The sequence below is a fragment of the Carassius gibelio genome, chromosome A19 (assembly GCF_023724105.1).
Source record: "Carassius gibelio isolate Cgi1373 ecotype wild population from Czech Republic chromosome A19, carGib1.2-hapl.c, whole genome shotgun sequence".
Classification (NCBI taxonomy): Eukaryota; Metazoa; Chordata; class Actinopteri; order Cypriniformes; family Cyprinidae; genus Carassius; species Carassius gibelio.
In genome coordinates this window covers 6,649,468-6,670,603 of record NC_068389.1, presented here as the reverse complement: position 1 = coordinate 6,670,603, position 21,136 = coordinate 6,649,468, and the positions used below count along the sequence as shown (strand labels likewise).

The window sequence follows — 21,136 nt, the reverse complement described above, 5'->3', positions numbered from 1 at the left end:
TTAATACAGAAATCCAATGATTCAAGTTTCAAGCACTGATGTTGGTCAAAAGACTGAGTTTAATTTTGGAAAGCTAACCATAGTTAGTCAATTGTGACTAGTGCAATGTGGAGATTTTTTCAAAGGTGGCATATATCATGTATCATTACTTAACACTGCAAAAGAATCCTCCAAAATATTAAAGGGGACCTACTATGCAAAATTCACTTTCACATGTTGCTTGGACATAAATGTTGGCAGTGAGTGTACACAACCACCCTATAATGATAAAAATCCACCCACTCTTCAAAAAAAAAAAAAATCCCTATATGTTAAAAGCAGTCTCCCAACTACCTGTTTTTTAGCATTACTGCTAATGTGACATCACATTAGCCACAGGCCCCGCACACTAAAGTTGACAGAGCCTGCCGTTTATACATAGAACCACCCTGAACGAGTTCACAGCGAGTTGAACACAGTCCACCATTGCTGTACTGACGAGAATGTCTCCCAAGTGCTTTAGCTGTTCTCTAGCTGGATGTATGAATCCACATAGCTCTCTCCATTTACTCCTGAAATCTGAGCAACTGAAGATGAGGATAAGGCAAATGTTGCTAAAGCTACTATCGTGAATAGGAAAGTGGGAGTTAAAATTGCATATGAAAGCAATGTGACCGCTGGAATTAGTCAAGCTCATAATCACAAGTGAGACTTATAAAGTTTGTAATAGCATGTGATGGCACCATGAGTTCTTCTTTTTTTTTATCGCGCAGTACTCCCATCTGTAAGCACAGTGCATTTTTTATGCACAGTACAATCAGATGACTGACTTTTAAACAGAGTGTGTTTTCTGTAACGATAACAGGCTTGTACTAATAGTGTAGGGTTTATTATTTGCAAAGGCTAGCATGCCAGAGCTTGAGCTCTTGAAGCTCCACCCTCTTCCCTGGAGCACCAGCTCATTGGCATTTAAAGGGGAAGACACAAAAATTATGCTTTTGGCTCATACCCTAAAAAAAATTATCTGTAAAATATTATAAGTTGAAAATACACACTCTGAGAACATCAGATACTTGTTTTACATCTGGTGAAAGGGGTCATATGATGCAATTAAAATTTTTCCTTTCTCTTTGGAGTGTTACAAGCTCTTGGTGTATAGAGAAGATCTGTAGAGTTGCAGATTAAAGTCTCAAATCCAAAGAGATATTCGTTATCAAAGTTAAGACTCTGCCACGTCCCCCTAAAACGGCTCATTCAAACACACCCACACGTCTACATCACTGTGTGGAAATATTTGCATAATAATAAAAAAAAAATATATATATATATATATATATTTTTTTTTTTCATTAAAGCATTTCAACATATTTTGTTACACCAAATACACAAAATAATGTTCTTTAAAAACGCATCATATTACCCCTTCAAGAATAGTAAGCGATGTCATGCTGCAGTGCTAAAGGCCTGTGAAATGTACTCCCTTGTTCAACAAAATAGAATTTCTTTTTGGTAGTAACTAATTGAATATTTAATAATTAAAAATACTGATTCCTCACTAGAACTAAAATCAAAAGTGCAAAAACATAGAAAAATACATATACACACAAACTGATAAACAACTAAACACAACTTTCAGACGCCATCTTTATTTTTTTCACTCAACCATCACGGAATGGAACGCACAGGATTGTGGGATATCAAAGGCATCGAAGGGCTCATCTACGCTCCTTCAAAGATGGATCAGATGAAGGGATCTCATGAGACAGAAAGTGAAGCTAGCTTTGGATTCGGATGTGCCTGGATGCCTTCCTACATTGGAACTCCCTCAAAGGTAACATTTTAAAGCTTTCGGACACAGCCTATGTGTCTCCCTTATATAACACAATGAGCTTAGTTCATGGAGCTCTTTTCTAACGAGCTGATGATCTGAACCAGGTGTGTTAAATACGGGAGACATGCAAAATTTGCAGAGCAGGGGTCCCCTGTCCCCAGCACCAGGATTAAGAACCACTGTATTAGGATGAGCATAAGAGTTAACACTCCAGGGTCCAGTCCTAAATGCTGCCCTCAGCCTACCATGACCACAAGAATACATTTTGGCCAAGTAATACTGCATAGACCAAGGGTGTTCCTGGAGGGCCTCATTCCTGCAGAGTTCAGCTCCAACACACCTACCTTAATTTTTCAAGTATTCATAAAACTTTGATTAGCTGCTTCAGGTGTGTTGCATTAGAGGTACATTTGCATTCATGCATTTAGCAGACGCTTTTATCCAAAATGACTAACAGTGCATTCAAGCTATACATTTGTGTGTATGTGTGTTCCCTAAGAATTGAACCAACAACCTTTTGCGCTGCTAACACAATGCTCTACCACTGAGCCACAGGAACACTGTTGGAGAGTTGGAGCTAAGCTCTGCAGGGATGTGGCTGTATGGATGGAGTCTGCAGCAATGAGGACGCATATCAACCAGACACAAGGCTCTTGTTAAACACCTTCAGAGTCACCTTGCAAATGAGACACCCTTCAGCAGGGTTCTTTGAATCTGACCCTGGAGGGCCTCTCCCCTTAAAGTTTTAGATCAAACCCTGGTTACATTTACCTATCTGTAATATTCTAGTAACTAGCTTATTCATGCATCTTTGATTAGGTTTGGAACTAATCTCTGCAGGGCAGTGGCCCTCTTTAGAGATTGCACTTTTCTCCCCCTCTGTAGATATATATTTCTAGGGGCACTTCGATAGTACCGAAAGGCCACTTTAGCATTGGCAGTTAAAGAGGCAAGGGCTCGAGCTCCTACAGTCAGGCTGATTTCATGAATGTGCATGAAGAAGGCAACGAGACTTATCAGATTCACCATTTCAGAGAGAATCCAGATGACCTTAACCTTGTTTATATAATCATATAGATGGTAATCAGGCAAACTACAGGAATGCTGAAGTACCTTTTTTGTTTAATGTCACTTTTTGGAAAGAATTATACCACTTTTCTACTGGAACGGGTGCTTGAGCTGTTGAGCTCATGACTTCGTCTGTTGTGAGAGGATTTGGGCACTGGTCCAAACCAAGTCCAGAGCTAAAGAGAATGTCTTTAGAGTACATAGGATTTGGATTAGTTTGGTACCAGAATTGGACTGATTTGCTTCGCACTAAATCGAGGAAGGGAAAACAGCCTTTTTCCGTTTACTACCTTACAGTAGCTAAACAAGTCCTGAAAACTCTGTTCTGAATTTCCAGAAAAGACAAGCCTGATGTTCTTAGTGCACTCACTGAAGTGGATCCAACATGTGATCACACTGGGTTCACGGTGACAGATCAGCTGGAGGTTTGGAGCCAGATTAAGCAAGAGATGCACATGAGGAGAGCCGAACATCAAAGTCTTGAACCGTACCCATACCCATTAACCAGCCAAGTGAATCCCACGCCATTTCCAGGATTCGTTTGAGGATGCAAGCCCAGCTATGGGGAGCATGGAATGTGGGACATAAGCTTTGAGCAGCACTGATCGGAAATCTCACACAAGGTTGATTAAGGTCTTCCCTGCAGCAGACAGCACTATGTATCCAATCCAGGAATTCCCCTGGCTGTCATCATTTCACGGACATGTGTTCTGCTTCAGTTGTATTGTACCATGTTCATACCTGCTAACCGGACCAATAATAAAAACGTGGAGATGCTCTTTAATCTGTAATCATATCCATCCAATTTGATCACATTGGGCATATGTAGACTAATAGTTTGCAGAGTAATTTTTTTTTTTTTGTGAATATCATTATTCACTGAAAACAAACTAAAGGCAAAATAACACAGAGAATTACATAACTATCAGATCAGTCATTTGACTGCAAAGGGCAAGCTGCTCCATGGCATTAACCACTGACTGCTTCACCACAGCAATGTGAGCAACACATCCATCATGAGCTCTGGGATCATGCAGAGGCTCAATCAGACTTACATCGAGTCAGATCATGAGAAGAATTAAAGGTTAGTTATTTTGTTAAGTGGCAGCAAGTCATTTGGGTTAAAGCATATGTTTTTAATTCTAAGAGTTAAGCTGAGATTAATATGTCAGATCCAAAGGAAAGCTGAACTTTGGTAAAAGGAACTCTAAAAGGATCAAACTGGTAGCAGTTTGCTTTGTAATATACTACATAACTTTGGTATGGAAGTACCAGTTTTATATAAAAGAAAGCACAAGACAAATAAAGACATACATGATAGCAATACTTGACCAGTACTGAGGGTTATATCCTCAGTAGAGGCGACTTGTTTTACACTGACATCTGCTGTTGAGTCTACACTATTTCTATTATGAGCATGCATACCTGAATGAATATAGCAACTACGTTTGCCATGAAATCAGGACATTGCTATGAGTTTGGCTCAATGGTTTTAAGGACTCTTTATGCAGCTGCTAAAAAGTGTAACTTGGTTGTTTCTGGGTAACTTATTATTATTGTCCATTAGATCCCATTTCTCGATTAAGTCTGATCCATGTATTGAACAGGCCACAGAATTTGTGGTTTCATTCATGTCCAAAGCAAAAGCAGTTGCACTAGTTGCCTGGATATTTTTGATGGTAAGCCTAGAGGGTAATAAAAGGCCTGAACTTTAATAAGCACACACTAAAGCCAATCAACAGATAGCAGATAATACAGGGCTGATATAGTGTACTTTCTGAAATATATAGCATATCCTGACTGCTCACATTAACAGCGCTTTCATTTCACCACTGCTAAATGAGGCACCAACATTTCTAGAAGAGATTCAGAAAGGCAGACATGATTAAGACATTTTTCTTTACTCGTGTACTCATAGAATTCATATAAATCAATTTTTTTAAAAGAAAAAGACAATCATTTTTGCATGTTCTAAAAGTATGGGTGCATTTCTTTCTTTTTTTTTTTTTTTTACATCATTTTAATGTTCTGTGCAGACTTTTAATGTAATATACAAATCAGTTTCAGCCATAATATCGATTATGAGTTCTTATACAACACATTTACAGCTATTTGACCACCATATAATAGACCTGTATAATAAACGTTTTAGTTAACACCAGTGACGGTATTGAATCTGAAGTCCAGAGATGTTTGTTGAGCTTTAGGTATCATTGCTGCTTCATACCTGCAGTTCTACTAGTCTACTGATTTATGCTTACAACATGGTGTCAAATACACAATTAATTTTGCAGCTCATTTAAGCAGTTTGTTGTTAAACTTTGGAGTGACTTGACAACTTTAAAAGAGTTGAAATGTACATTGTACAAGACATCTAAAGCCAAAATTATTTTACAGTAAGATGTAAAAAACAAATTCAGTCATCAAAATGTCTCATCTCATTCCAATCAACTTCTCAAAATGAAATAACCTGGATTTATTAAGAAATGTAAAGTAGTGTTAGTGCTAGGAATATATCAAGAATCAAACTGAAATTTTATACCACTTGTATTATTTTTTTCCCACCCCATCCATGAGCTCATCCTCCTTCATTATGACTAAAGGTCTGGAGGGGAGAAGCTAGGGAATGTTACATTCGCTTATGCCACTTCATACTGTATCTAACCCTGCGAAACTACAGAGATGGACCTGCAGGTGCTGCTCAGAGCCTTTGACCTCCCTCCCTCCCGTATGGATGGCACTGGGTTTGCGAGTAAGAAAATAAATTAAATGAAATGAGAGAAAAAGGGGAAGGGTAGAGGACGGATCTTCACTTTGTCGATGCCCAGATGATAACAGCAATAATACCGACCGCTAAGGCAAGGACCACTGCCAGGATGCACATCTTCTTACGAGACTTTTGCTACAGTGAAAAAGAGCAGATATTTTCATTATCATTAAACAACATGCACGCTACATGCATGGTTTTGGATTCAAACAGCTGTGTGTGTGTGTGTGTGTGTGTGCGCGTGTGTGCTGCTGAAGCTCTTGCTGTACCTGATATTGAGCGGCTCTCTGGAGTTGCTCAGCTCCTCTCTCCACATGCACTTCAGCACTCTCCACATTAGCTTCTATGCTATCTGTAATCACACATATTTACTTCCATTTAGATTAGAGATTTCAAGCTGTTTCAGGCAATATCACAACCTTATGTTGAATATACTCAGTTTATACTCTTTACATATTTAATTAAAAGGGTTCGTTGTGCCAAAAATGAAAATTAAGTCATTAATAACTCACCCTCATGTCGTTCCAAACCCGTAAGACCTCGGTTTATCTTCGGGACACAGTTTAAGATATTTTAGGTTTAGTCCGAGAGCTCTCAGTCCCTCCATTGAAGCTGTGTGTATGGTATACTGTCCATGTCCAGAAAGGTAAGAAAAACATCATCAAAGTAGTCCATGTGACATCAGAGGGTCAGTTAGAATTTTTTGAAGCATCGAAAATACATTTTGGTCCAAAAATAGCAGAAAAAACGACTTTATTCAGCATTGTCTACTCTTCCGTGTCTGTTGTGAGAGTTCACCACGCTGCTGACGTGTTTTCTGGTGTGCCCAATAACAAAGAAAACATGTCACATGGACTACTTTGATGATGTTTTTCTTACCTTTCTGGACATGGACAGTATACCGTACACACAGCTTCAACGGAGGAACTGAGAGCTCTCAGATACACACAGCTCTTTTGCCTTGTGTCAAGAATGAGTCATTTATACATGTTTTAATATTATTTATTCATAACTAACGTAGACTAGGCCACTTGGAAGTTGGAATAAAGAAATAAAATAAATCCTATGTGACATCTTAACATCTCAGCACTCTAGATAGACATAGGCTCATTTTGCCTATAAATAGACCAATAAAATGAGTATTTTTTAACAAATTAAATTAGGATACATTTTAAATTAAGATGGGTATTTGGCAATAACGAAATGAAGATAAAGGCTCCGCCGGATTTGCCTCGCAGCTGACATTTAATAAAAGAATAATGCCAACATTAGAGTAAGTACTCAATGACTCAATGAATATTTAGTTATCATTTGAAAAACCTTTACTCACAGAGATTAGGCTAGGTCTACATGTTTTTGTGGAGGAAAATGATTGAATCCACTGTAGATGTCTTCAGTGCGTTCCTGCGCTCACTGATGGTGCGTCATTATTCACTCATTATTCTCATTATAAACATGGCCAAAACTTTTCCACACCTCAGAGTTTGCTTTAGTTGCTGGTGCAACCAAAACGTATTTTCGCCCGAGGCAAGCCTCCGTTACACCTGCTCAGCATTCATTTTCACATCTTTCTCGCGCTAATCGAAACACATCACATGACCGCTCGTTTACCTCGCAAACCGGAGCGCAAGCCCGAGCCCGCGTAAGATGATAGAAATTAAACCCGAACCCGTCATGTTCCATCGGGTCCCGTCGGATTCGGGCAAAGATCTTCAGCTCTATTCTGAAGATGAACAGAGGTCTCACGGGTTTGGAACGACATGAGGGCGAGTTATTAATGACATCATTTTCATTTTTGGCTGCATTTCTTGATTCAGATGCTTTGGCACTAAAGCACACTCGGATGTGTCATAAAGCCATTTAAACCAGTAATGCCTAAAATATGAAATAGTCAGAATGTAATAAAAGGGTTTATTATTCCATTTAGACAAAATATATATATTTTATACGTTTATTGATGAGAATTTGGAGCTCATACTCATACTCCAACTGTTCATCTTGAAATATAACTAACAAAATAAAAGTTATTTTTACTTCATAAAACAACAGTAAAGTTTTCACAGCACAGAGACATGTGTACCATGATCTGAAGATATATTTTATTTTATTTTTTCTCCATGTAGACAATTTACAGGTCTTAGAAATGTCCATATTTAATTGTATGGGGGAAAACATCCATTATATTCTTTTTTTTTTAATTGACTTTTGTGCTCCATAGAAGAAAGTCATACAGGTTGTGTGCATAATGCACGAATAAATTACAGAATTTTAGTACCCCTGAACACCTTGATTAACTGTGTTAGATTGGGGTTTGGAGCTGAAATCTCCAGGAGCAGGGCTTGACACCCCTGGTATAGATTAGAGACGGACTGTACTCACCGATCATTTCACCCTGATCATGGATCATCACTGCAAGATCCTTGAAAATCTGATTCACATCCAAAATATCCGACTGCAATCACAGCAGAGGTACAAAATTACAGACAACAGCACAAATGTGTAATGCATAAATACAGAAAGGCACTATATACTAACAGTAGATGTAAACAGGGTCAGTTTGGGCTAAGAAGGTTTTTTTTGTTTGTTTGTTTTTTTTTTTATCAAAGCTATGTCTTTCCTCTCAGTCATTTCAAATAAATGCTGTTCTTTTAAACTTTGTTCATTACATAATACTATAAAATCCTAAACGGTCACTGTTTCTACAAAAATATTAAGCAACAAAAACAAGTTCTGCAGCACTTTCTGTTTCAAACACAGATACTCTGAGAAATTGACGATGCAACAAAAAAAAAGGGAAGAATGGAATTAGTGTGAATGTGTGTGGCAGGACGTTTGGACAGGAAAAGAGGAAGCTAACCTCAAGCTGTTGAATGGCAGTTTCTCTCTCTTTAATGAGCTCCAGGTCCTCCTCTGTTATGGCCACGTCTTCTGTCTGAGTGGTGGTCATACCCCAGTCATCATTACTGCACACACACACACAGAATATCTTCAGCTTTAATGCTTCTACTCAGTGCTGGGAGCTCATAAACAGAGACTGAGACTTACTTTTCAAAGGAGACCAGCTGATCTTCATGACCTCCATCTTCAGCCTGCAGTAAATCACAAAACAAAACCACTTCTCTCAACAAACCATAATGAAGAGTGCTGTATGAATATCAGAAACATTCAAAACATAAAAAAGAATCAGCATCCTATTTTACTAAGTCACGCTTCGAGGGAATCACAATAGTCAGGTAAAATGTAATAGAAATAGGGCAGAATTAATTTTATCTACTGGGAATCACTTGAATGGTGTGAAGTAGACGTTCCAGAATGGACTGAAGTTTAATTTCAGGTATTATATTATATTCAGTAAAAAACTAAAACTTTATGATAAAGGTCTTTTTGATTCAGTGGAAATAAGGGAGTGCAATATGACATTAGATTGTGAATGATGGTTACACATTCAACTGACAATGAAGTTCTTCATCAACAATAACATTTATCATTTGCATGTGTTTTAAAGCCTTGCCAGTCAACACACAAAATTGTCAAAAACACAGTGATCACATAAACACAGTTCGTTGTGTTTTAAGTGAACAAACAGTCGGGAAAGACACATTTATATCAGTATATTGGATTTCGGTGCATTAGGTCTTAAAGTGACAGAGCCTGATATTCATTCTGCTTGACTCGCTGCTCAACTGAATAACATTTGTAGCTTCAGTTCAGAATCAGTGTCTCTTTAAGACTATAAAGCGTTTTATTTTTACATTTGATTCCTCAATTTCTTATATGAATGTTAATAAGCAGTTAATTTCATTTTTTTCTTTATTATATTGTATTTGTCCTATTGTTTGTAATTTGTATATTAGTTTTTATTTTAATAACAACAATAAAGTAACGCAATAACATGATATAAAAATTTAAATAAGATTTTGGTCATACTGCCTTATATATTTTTCAAATACTGAAATTAGTTTGGGTGTACCGCTCAGTAACTTGCAAAATAGTCTTAAAATGAACATAAAAAGAATTGATAAATATTGTGGATTGTGATCCTCTGAACAAAAATTTTAAAGGATATTGTATTATAATTTATAACATAGGATGCTGCCTATGTAGACGGTTCCCTACGGTCCGGATCAGAGCTAATGTGGAAAACATTATTTCTGTTGTGTATCTTACTGAGAGTCGAGACCCCGCTCGGGCTCGGGCCACGGACTCTTTCTCCTTCTCCGCGGCTCGACGCTGAACTGCCTGGAAGTTGTTGAGAGCTGCGGAGAAATCATTCATCAGCCGGTCCTTTTGGATCTTCTGCTGTCTCTGTTTAAAGAAGAAATTCAATGAGTTAGACTTGATATTCAGAGAAAACATTATAAGAACTTCACCTGCAGCTTTAAATGACCCTCCCATTTTATTTGCATGTCCTTATGCTTCATGTAAACACATTTCTGTGGAGGTTAAACGCGAGCGCACCTGTTCTGACAGGGAGACGGGGAGAGAGAGCGAGCCCAGGTCTTTCAGGTGTTTGTTGGTCTCCTTGGCCAGCTGGTTTGTGTAGTGCTGCACCTGCTGACTGCAAACAAATCACACGCACTGAGAATACAAGAGCACAAGAGGAACAGGAAATGAGCGGCCATGAATAAATCAAGAACTAAACACACTCACAGTTTCTCCCGCAGGTCACTGGTGTCTTGTTTTGTTCCCAGTTGGTTTACCAAGCTCTTGATTTGTGCCGCTGATGTGGAAAACACAAATTGACACTAAAATCAGACTCTGTAAAGTCAGTCCAGTTCTTTTCACAGCAGATATATGAGGACAATACTGTGAAGAAATCATAAGTGACATCAAAACAGAAATACAAAGCAATAAATAATATTTTGTTTAAAAGAAAATAAATCAGTAATGAGAATAGGGAGCAACAGTCAAAAAAAAAAAAAAAAAAAAAAATATTATATATATATATATATATATATATATATATATATATATATATATATATATATATATATATATATATATATATATAGACACACACACACACACATATATATATATACACACACAATTAACCAGAAACAAAATCCCATTAATCACATTAATAATATTTAAGAGTTTTGATTTTTCATCCATCAATTTTGCTGGTGTTCAAAGGTTTAGGGTCAGTAATATTTTTTTTTATTTCTCTTTGAAAGAATTTAATACTTGTATTCAGCAAGGTTGTATTAAATTGATCAAAAGTGACATTTAAGATATTTATAAGGCTAAAAAAGATGTTTAAGACTATAGTAATGATCCCTTTGCATCACAGGAATAAATTACATTTTGAATAATAATAAATTACAAGTTTGAATTAAGTTTTTTCAATGTTTTTGAAAGAAGTCAGTGTCTTATTGTCATCAAGGTTGCAATTTTACTTGTAGAAATACAATAAAAACAGTAACATTGTGAAATATTATTGCAATTTAGAAGAATGTTTTTCTATGTGAATATATTGTAAAATATCATTTATTTTTTTGATCTAAGTTGTATTTTCAGCATCATTACTCCAGACTCCAGTGTCACATGATCTTTCAGAAATCAGTGTAATATGATGATTAGGTGTTAACTTAATATTGATTATTATTGGTGCTCAATTATGAATAACAGCTTATATTAATATCAATGCTATCTAATATTTTGTGTGGAGTCCACAACATTTGTTTTCAGAATTCTTTGATGAATAGAAGAGCACCATTTGTTTTGAATAATTTCACATTAAAAGTCTTTACAGTCACTTTAACTCAACTGAATGAATCCTTGCTGAAATGAAAGTATTAATTACTCTTTTTTTCTATCATACTTAGCCAAAACTTTCAAATGGTAGCGTATCATGGTTTAATAATATTTCACAATATTACTATTTTACTGTATTTTGGATCAAACAAATGCAGTTCTGATGATCATAATAGACTTTCAAACATCTTTACCATCTTGCAAACACTAAACCTCTGAACAGAAGTGCATGTCTCAACAAGTCAGATATTACTATGAGCCACCACGTAATAATCCCAGAGCTGGCAGACTTGTTTTATGGATCAGAATTCCTTCACAAATTTCAAATCCCAATGGTGACTGGGAAAATGGGGAACGAAGGCTCCTGAAAAAGTTACTGTCGATGCCAAAAACCCTTATGGTCCTACAAACAGGCTTCATTTCTTTGTATAAAATATGCAGAGCTAAATGACCATGACTTGTCAAGCTGATCCGATGTACTCTCCTGGTAGTATAGTATCTTTACTGCGACTAACTAGCAGTTTTACAGTGATGAAGAGCTCAGATCAGACACTCACTGTTCTGTGTGATCTTCTGGATGTTGGAGCTGCATGTCTGGATGAGGCTGCTGAAGTCCTTCGGCGGGGCGCGCTGATCTGTCCGTCCGTACGACATGACTGCGGGAGATTCAGCTGGATCTGACGGACGTCTCAGGACAAAGGCTGGAGGAAACCACAGCAGGAAGCCAATCAGTGCCTAAAAATGCTGAGGACAGAGAAAGGTTTTGTCAGAACATACACGATAATATTACACAAACCTTACGCATTGCACTACACATTATAAAGCCTTTTTCATGACAGCTGCCAGACTCCATGGATGAGGCACATCCACTCATATGCCTGGCAATGATTAGATAACCAGACTAACACATCATGACGGTAAACAGCTCCGATCAGAGCACTAATCGAGGCATGAGTGTGCACTTTAAAGCCCGTGCACTGACTTTCACTTACTGTGATGGTGAGCTAGAGGAAGATGATTAATACAGGAAAGTACTAAACAACATAAACATGACTCTGACATGACACAGACACAACATAGTGTCAGACTGATCACTCGTATTACAGTCAATACACAGACCTCGCCAGTAACTGTGCAGTAACTGTGAGCACTAGTATGGTTATTTATGTAAGATTAAGCCTTTAAATATGATCATGGTATGTGTCAATAGTAAACCATTATTATATGTTTACATTTAGTAATTTAGAAGACGCTTTTATCCAAATAAGGACAAATAAAAGCAATCAAACCAACAAAAAGGGCAAAAAAAGTGCTATGACAAGTCTCGGTTAGTCACAACACGGGTTTATATATACGTATATACATATATAAAAGTAAAACAAGTAGATAAAATATTAAAAGAATATGGAAGGCTGGTGTTAGAGGCTCTATCTCCAGTGAACAGAGGACAATAATAAAGACAAACTGTGTCATGTCAGTCATAACTGACCTCAGATCAGGGAATGCTAGGCTAGCGAGCTCACCGACTAAACACTCGGACTACAGATAAACACGGCTGGCAACTGTTGTTTCATCATTAAATAATCACGTTTTGATTATTTACACTCAACAAACTGGTTTACTCTTAAATATCACAGAAAACTACCAGACAGACACAACTCCGTGACAGCACAAACATCCGTCAACGGTATTAGCATAAACTAAACCGACAGAAAACATCATCCACCAGACCGTTTAGCCTCGTCTGACATCTAGAGACGCGTTCAGAGTCGTTAGCGATATATATCAAGGCAGACTCGTAACATTGTTTTTCCTAATTCTGATGCAGAAACATAACTATCTTACTCAAGCTCGGGGCCGCTCCTCACTCGGGACTTCCGGTCTGATACACTTTGTACTTCCGCTAAGGGGCAGAGCCTACAAGAGCACGTGACGGCACAGAAACACCCCAAAATCCCACAGAAGTCTCTTTCTCAATCTTACTGAATTTACATAAATAACTGTCTGATTGCATTGTTATTTACCACTATTATAAACCCGTGTATTTATTACACAAGCGCTAACGAACAAACAAATAGTGATATCTATTTCAATCCTGTTATTACGTATTTTTACTTTTTTATTCTAAGTTTTATTATGTATTCATGTTCATTTTTATAAAAAAAAATGATTAAATCCATATGGCTAAAAATATACACTTTGTTTTATTTTGATGTTTATTTTATTCAGATTTCGTGGATGATTACAAATATTTATTGCTTTAAATATTTATTTATTTTTATGGGAAAAAATATATTTTAGAACTTATATTTTATTTTGTGGTTTATCATATTTGGATTTGTAACGTTTATAAAGCTGCATGGATAATGTTTGAAAATGTTTTGCTGGGAAAATAAGACATTGCTGTTTAAACCAGAATTGTTGAGCATACACTTATTTCAGTTATATATTTTACTAAACTTGTGGTGTACTGTAAACTTCCCATCAAACAAACCTGAATTCATTTAATATACACATTAAAAAAAAAAAAATTGTTCGGGCTGTGCCAGATAATTCAGATGTGATGTTTCCAACAGATTTCATGACTGTGTAATCAGAATTCAGGCTTGGATTTCCCTATTACTTGTTCTCTGTTTTTTGACTAATTTTCTGACCTGCCATTATATGATTATTTCATTCAAGTGAATGGTGGAAAGTGTTCGTGTTTCTCTCTCAGCCACGTGAGGGCGCAAGACAACTTCAGAAAAAAAAATACTTAAAGGTTTAAGCTCATTATTTGGACCAAAACACCCTGGAAATCTTCTTGGATTTCATTTTTCTCATGTTAAAAATAATAATAAATAACCTGTAAAGTTTAACTCAATTTTAGGCGGTAAAGCACAGGAATGCATTTTGTTCTTCTTCAGTAAGCAACACAGCAGTGAAAAGCGACTCAGTTTTGGCTACAATACACTGAAAGTACATGTGCCGTTTAACTAGACACTTGCATTTGTATACTGATAGAAAAAGGAACTGTAAATAAGGAATGACTAATAATTAAAACATTATATGGAAGATAAACTTTTGTTGAACATATACAGAAAACCAAGTAATAGCTTGCTTAATTTGAGACATATTTTCATATTTTCTTACAAATTTTACATCAAACTTACGTTTCATCGCCACAAGCATATGTATGTGTAATTAACAGGCGAGTGAATCTAATCTAATTCTTATGGCCTGTTTCAGGCTACTTAATGTTGTTCAGTGAGAGTGCAGAGCTGATAGTGGGGATGAATAATTAACTACAGCTCCCTGATCGGGTGACAGACTCCACCCTTCAGGTTTAAGTCCAAAGACTACATGCAGATTAAGAGCAAATCATGCAGTGATCACACCAGTTAAACCCCTGAGGACTGCTGGTGTCTTCAATTCAGTCACCAGCATTAGTTTACAACGATTCAAAGAGCATCCTCAACTTCAGTGGAAGCCTGATCAATGCTCAAAAATGTTCTCGTTTTATTAGTGGCCTTGAAATTGTTGGTAATATATGCCCCGCAGCGCACCTTAATCATGCGTTCATCTGCATCTGCACACATCAATACACACATCAAAACAAATGACAACCGGTGTCAGATGTGGCAAGAAATCTGGAAATAAAATAAAAAACATCTTAACTTTCGTTACTTTTTTTTGAGATTGTTTTTTTTTTTTTTTTTTTAATGTTTCAAACTTTAAAACTCCTGAAATAGCTTGATTTTTAAGTTTGGTTGCTGTTTCATACTTAAGGTCTCCTATTTGTTCCCACTTTAATCATGAAAAGCTGTGTTGGGCTAGTTAACAATTAAACAAATTTGATAACCATAAATATATTGCTAATCATGAAAAATGCTTGGTTTTCCTGAGTTTTGGATAAAAGGTATCTACCAACCAAACAAATGTAAACATGCCAGAAATATAAAATATATATATATTGAAATTATATTTTAAAAAAATTGCTCTTTTTATTTGACCCATACACCACAATTGCACCATCTTCTTGGAAGACAACAGCATTTCTTTACCTAATTATCATTATTTTATTTCGGCCAAAAAGGGCGTTGGTCCAAAAGCAAAGCAGTACAGCACAAAGAGACCACAAGAAATCATTACAAACACTAACGACTGAGGAAGATTCACAATCATTTCATGAGCCAGCTGTCTGTGCGTGCTCTTGAGCGTAGAGAACAACAGTGGACTACACTGCAAACAAGACCAACTGAGAGCAGCAGACATTACCCATGGCAATCAGATGTACATCAAGTCTGTAAGACTGTGCCAAGTATACAGTATAAATTAAGTACCAATATGATCAACATGCTAGAGGAGAACCTGCTGGAAATGTCAATGCTACAACCTCCAGTGAGCTCAGTTTGACACTTGATGGAACAGCATGCACATGTGAACTATGCCTTATGAAGTGATTCGGCTACTAGATGATGAATTTCGTGGTTGCAGCTGAAGATCTGAGCTAATTACGAGCTCAGGGAAGGTTTGCACTGCTGATCACAGAAACACTGACACTTAGTGCATTACCAGAACGAAATGAGATGAAGTTCTGCGGTATGACAGGAATGTGTTGGAGTATACTGCCTCGTCACTGGGTTAAGCAGCTGAGCTGATCTCTCTCATTATTCTGCTATTTAATGAGTGGCTGAACCCGGCAAGAATGTGTCCGGATCATACTTCAGTCCAAAATTCTACGGAAACAAATTGTATTTTGCAAAATGATGCCTTTGTCGCATTTTGAAATTATCTTCATGACAATTTTGCAGAATTAGATTATATAGCAAAAATGTTAAGCATTTATATGTAATAGTAATATATATATATATATATATAGCAAAATATGATTCTTATTTTAGTAAAACATGACAAAATCATTGAGGGATTCATCCTTATAATGGTTTTTCAGACTTTGGATTAAGGTTTGCACCCAGATGACAGAGGAAAATGCTTGTATGGAAAACCCATTCGTACAGACATTTATTGGCACAGTTTAATGCAGTGGAACGTTTTTCAATCCCTGAATTTGGGAATGTTAAATGGAAACCGGTCTCGGAGAGCAAACCTGTGGCTTCAGCTCTGCCAAAGCATCCAATACAAAGAAGTGTGTTTGATAGAGAATCCAGTGCAGCTGGTTCACACCATGCTGGAAATCAGGGCCTGGGTTTTTAAGGTACCAACACATAGATTTCAGACCATTTCTAAATGATTTATCAGTACTAAACGTGGGAATATATGAAGGCCTTCTACACAAATTGGCAATGTGATTCAACTACAGGACACAAACTGATTCTCGTATTTCAAGGACTGTGGATTAGTTCAGTCTGGAATAAACACAGTGTTGCTCCCCAGATTGACCTGGTGACCTAATTACTACACATCCAAGCGCTCTGATCCAAACAAGATTAAGACAATTTAGTGCTGTTTAAGAGGAGACAAGAGAGGAAATAAGCATGATCATCGAAACAAAGGAATGAATGAGTGACCGGGTCTCCGTTTGAGGGTAAATATAGTGGTACAAGAGCAAGTGTGTGCTTTTCTGTTGATTGTTTTTGGCATGTGGCATGGCATTGAGACACTGAAGGCAGGCCTCGCCGGCGGAGCAGAGGAGGACAGGCAGGCCTTCCTTTGGGAATGTGGACATGGAGCAGGGAAGGGAAGAGGATGATGGTTGCTACCGGGTTTGGCTCCTCATGCAATCTTCAGAAACTGTTCCACTGTGTCGGCCTCCACCGCCTCAGAAAACATCTCGTAGTTCTGAAAGAAAGGAAAACACACACAGTGTGAGTTTCAGATCATCTATGCAGACCTAAAAACTAAATTCATCTGATAAAAAAATATGAAATATGTAGGTTTACTATTGAATAACCCAGTAACTATATTTAAAGAAACAATTAAAATTAATTATTTATCAAGAATGTTGGTAACCAAACAGTATTTTTTTCTCCATACTTTGGAAATCAATTGGAACCAGAACTGTCTGGTTACCAACAGTCTTCAAAATATCTTCATTAAAGTGCCACAGAAGAAAGAAACTCATACAGGTTTGGAACGACACAAGGGTGAGCAAATGATTACAGAAGGTCCATTTTTGGCCGAACTTTCCCGTTAACAAAAGCACGAAATTCAAAATGCTCATGAAGTTCCAAACCTATCGCTGAGTCCCAATTCGCCTACTTATACTACGACCTAAAAGTATGTACTTTTTTTGTGAGGAAAAAGCACATGACGTTCATGTGCAATGTGTGTAACGAAATATAACTATATAATATAATATAAATATAAAATATAACTTTAATTAGGGTTAAACATTTGAATTCTTACACTTAAAAGCTGAGGGCGCATCTCCGCTGCTGCATCCGGCTGCCATGTTTACATCACCACAAAGCCATCGCAAAGCTCCTCCCTCCCGCACGCAATGGGTTGTGGGTAATATTAGCACTTAGAGTGTGCATTGATCTGCACTTCGAATTCTAACCGGAAATAGTAGACCATCCGGGTATCTTTGTAATACTCTTTTCAACATACTACGATTTGGGACGTACTAATTCTAGTTTCGCATACTATTTAGGACGGATAGTATACGAATTGGGACTCAGCATATATGAATTATTCTTCCGTGGAACAAAAAATAAAAATTGCAATCGTTATTCCAAGTCAATGGGAAAAGAACTATTCGGACATCAACATTCTTCAAATTATCTTCTTTTGTGCTCAGCATAATGGTGAAGAAACAATACACAGGACATGAGTACTTAAGTCTGTCTGAATACTCGATTCTGATTGGCTGACAGGTGTTGATTAAACTCGTTTAACTGCACAGGTAGTTCCAGGTCAGTTTAATCACGTTCTATATTAATGCACTTCCTATAAACACTGGTAGCCATCGTAACTGATAAAAATAACCACCATTTTTATCGTTCCGGTCAAACATTGCAGCGCAAATATTATTAACATCTTTAATATGTGAATGCTGGCAAATGACCATGGCATGAGTGGGATAATCAACGGCTAGCTGTGCATTAAACGATTTGAATGCACAACGTTGATTATCCCTTACTTAACTGGTGACAGAAATTTGACAATGACATTTTTGCATGGACTTCCCCTAACATTAAAGAAAATAAAAAATTAAAAATTCAATATTCTTGTATTATTCACTGGAAACATGATGCTCCATTGTTGTTGCGAAGTTCAATTCATGTTTGTGTTCACCTTATGAAAATAATTCCAGTCAATAATGAATTACATTTTAGTCTGTTAGTCCCACACACCATCATATGTTTCAGAAGTCTACTATGAACTAATTTTGTGGTATTTTCATGTTGTTTGTTTTGGGACAGTTCCCATTTACTTTTATAACATGGGACAAAACTGAAAAGGTTTTTTTTTTTTTTTAAATGCACTTCAGTTCCACAGAAGGAAGGAAGTCATGAGGGAGAATTTTCACTTTTTAGGGATCTATTGCTAAAAGACTGCTGTCGGTCCTCCTTACCCCACAGTACTGGTCCTCGTTGAATATCTGCGGTGGGATTGCCGCGGGGTTGCCAGATTTACTCCTCATCTCTTCCCGAACATCACCGCCCACCGAGATGTCAATCAGCTCATACTTGATGCTCTTACTTTCCAGAATACGTATGACCTCGGCCTGCTGAGACTTGACCTGGGAAACACGGAAAACATAAGTAACTGTGCTCTTCTTTCCTGGCACACGTCTCTTTTGTTAAATAACTGAGCTGAGCTGTTGTCTCATTTGCATTTTTCAACTCAGCTGGAACATTATTCAGATTTAGCTCAAGAGAACTAGAAAGTTGGAAAAAGATACACAAGATACGGTCTAATTAAATAAAGTGTTCTTCAATCAAATGATTTACAGGCCAAACACAATCAAAACTTGATTGCATCTTTACACTACTTCCTGAAAGTCACGTGATCGTGTGAGAACATTAGGGAGGAAGTTTATTTACTTCTATCCATGCATTAGAGACAGTAGTCAAAACAATCTTTCCATCTTTGTCTTTTTACCAACCAAATCAAACCATGCACTGCACGGAAATGACAGAAAAGTGTACTTTGCTTTCAACAGGCAGTGTTTTCAACTACAACATTTTGAGTTGATGATTAATAATGAAACTCTATATGACAAAACTATGTTCAGGAAGTTGGAAACCACACCCTGAGCAAAGCGCCAGTTAAAAATTAATCAATAACCTACATTAAAATGTTAAAAGATGATAAGGGCTTTATAGTGGATTTCAATGCAAAAATCAAACACATGAAACATGTTCCCATCAATCCTTTGAGCACATATGCACTGCGTGACCCGGATTATTATTTTTTTTTTTTTTGCTATTATAAGTAGTAATATGAATGTACATTTTAACATGCAAGTAAAACTCCATGACTTAGCTGGTCATGTGATCTCAACATGGTGGCACACATCATCTTGAATCATTTATTTTCTTTTCATTACGTCTAAAACTTTTAAAACAAATCACCAGTGCACACTTTGGATATTGTCTGCTCTTCACATTATTTATATTCCCGCGATTATAGAAGTACAACAAAATCAGTCGTAAATCAAATCGGTTTTTTTTTCTATTCACAACAGATATGCATAAACAGTTTTTATACAATCCATGGCACAAACTCAAAGCTGCAATGCAACTGTCGCGCGCAGCATCGATTCAGTCTCATTTGTCACGGTGACGTGTACAGGATTTAAAGAGGACGCTTTTATTTACGCGCAAAACAGATAGTTTATAAATGTCACACTCATTCAACAGTAATGCGAGAATTAAGTGCATTAAACATGACTTCCGCCCTCGATCCAATGCACATCATCCTTTCAGCACAGCTAATCTACAAACCACTGCGCTTTGCAATCGCTTAAAACGGTCGAGTGTCACAATAATGTCTGATGCATGTCTACGCGCCCTGTCGCAATCGCGTTTAATGTGGATAGATGTGTGTTGACGGAGCAGTTGGGTGTGTCTGCAAGCATAATCCTCCATTTCAAATGTGTTTAACTCTGCATTCTTCACTTTCTGAGTCCACAGGGCCACAGATTTATTCTCACCTCTCTCGACGCAGTGACGGTGGTGTAATACAGTTTGATGCCCATCGCGATGGATCGTAATATCCCTTTGTTTCTGGAGGCGATCAGTTCTCGTTCTGTTGCTCTACAGTCGCTGTTTCACCACCAACACCTCCCAGCCACTCATTTAAAGAGACAGCGCCTTATTGCTGCATAAGGAAATACCGTAAATGAATAAATGAAGATGAAAACGGCGGCCCTTTCTTACACTCATTAACTTTAACAGTTACTATCTATAACAATAGACGATCGTTTTTTATTTATTTGGCAATTTTTTTTTGTCTTTGTTCACTATGTGGAATGGATGAATAATAATAATAATAATAACAGTAATAATAAAATAAAATGTCCAACATTCTTTTTTTCCGGTTAAGTGCATCATCCGGGTGTTTAAAGTGCACTTTTTTATTTTTGGAATTTTCAGAGTGAACGCAATATTTACACAAAATGTCATAGAATAGTGCATTAGTGCGCGATTTGGAACACACCTTATTGTGTATACAGTACTCTGCTATATTTGAATGTACATAGGCTACAGTTGTATGTAAATACTTTAAAGGGATAGTTTAAAAAAAACGTTGTACCCACAGGTTTGTAACAACTTGAAGGTGAA

At 37.1% G+C, this 21,136-nt stretch overlaps 2 protein-coding genes across 3 annotated transcripts; both read right to left on the bottom strand.

The window, feature by feature from the left end:
* Positions 1–4,760: 4,760 nt before the first annotated feature.
* Positions 4,761–13,389, bottom strand: LOC127935673 (syntaxin-12). 2 transcript variants are annotated; one of them, XM_052533761.1, is made up of 10 exons: positions 13,248–13,389; positions 11,960–12,146; positions 10,296–10,365; positions 10,104–10,203; positions 9,813–9,950; positions 8,691–8,734; positions 8,503–8,608; positions 8,025–8,097; positions 5,915–5,997; positions 4,761–5,780 (listed from the first exon to the last, which is right to left on the bottom strand). In XM_052533761.1, the coding sequence occupies exons 2-10, from the start codon at positions 12,054–12,056 to the stop codon at positions 5,688–5,690; spliced, it is 804 nt and encodes a 267-aa protein (XP_052389721.1). In that variant the 5' UTR covers positions 12,057–12,146; positions 13,248–13,389; the 3' UTR covers positions 4,761–5,687. The 2 variants fall into 2 exon arrangements, with proteins under 2 accessions (XP_052389721.1, XP_052389722.1); XM_052533762.1 differs by lacking the exon at positions 13,248–13,389 and adding an exon at positions 13,134–13,152.
* Positions 13,390–15,436: 2,047 nt separating this feature from the next.
* LOC127935618 (SH3 domain-binding glutamic acid-rich-like protein 3) lies at positions 15,437–20,671 on the bottom strand. The gene is made up of 3 exons (XM_052533691.1): positions 20,506–20,671; positions 18,922–19,089; positions 15,437–17,183 (listed from the first exon to the last, which is right to left on the bottom strand). The coding sequence occupies exons 1-3, from the start codon at positions 20,548–20,550 to the stop codon at positions 17,118–17,120; spliced, it is 279 nt and encodes a 92-aa protein (XP_052389651.1). The 5' UTR covers positions 20,551–20,671; the 3' UTR covers positions 15,437–17,117.
* Positions 20,672–21,136: the final 465 nt, after the last annotated feature.

What these genes read in the sequence shown, in the direction of transcription:
- LOC127935618 (XM_052533691.1), bottom strand. Translation starts at nt 20,550, where the DNA reads ATGGGCATCAAACTGTATTACACCACCGTCACTGCGTCGAGAGAG. An exon ending in CCGTCACTGCGTCGAGAGAG is followed by an intron (nt 19,090 to 20,505) that starts GTGAGAATAAAT and finishes CGTGTTTCCCAG; the next exon opens with GTCAAGTCTCAGCAGGCCGA. An exon ending in ACGAGGACCAGTACTGTGGG is followed by an intron (nt 17,184 to 18,921) that starts GTAAGGAGGACC and finishes CCTTTCTTTCAG; the next exon opens with AACTACGAGATGTTTTCTGA.
- LOC127935673 (XM_052533761.1), bottom strand. Translation starts at nt 12,056, where the DNA reads ATGTCGTACGGACGGACAGATCAGCGCGCCCCGCCGAAGGACTTCAGC. An exon ending in CCAGAAGATCACACAGAACA is followed by an intron (nt 10,366 to 11,959) that starts GTGAGTGTCTGA and finishes TTTCCACATCAG; the next exon opens with CGGCACAAATCAAGAGCTTG. An exon ending in AGTGACCTGCGGGAGAAACT is followed by an intron (nt 10,204 to 10,295) that starts GTGAGTGTGTTT and finishes ATTTGTTTGCAG; the next exon opens with TCAGCAGGTGCAGCACTACA.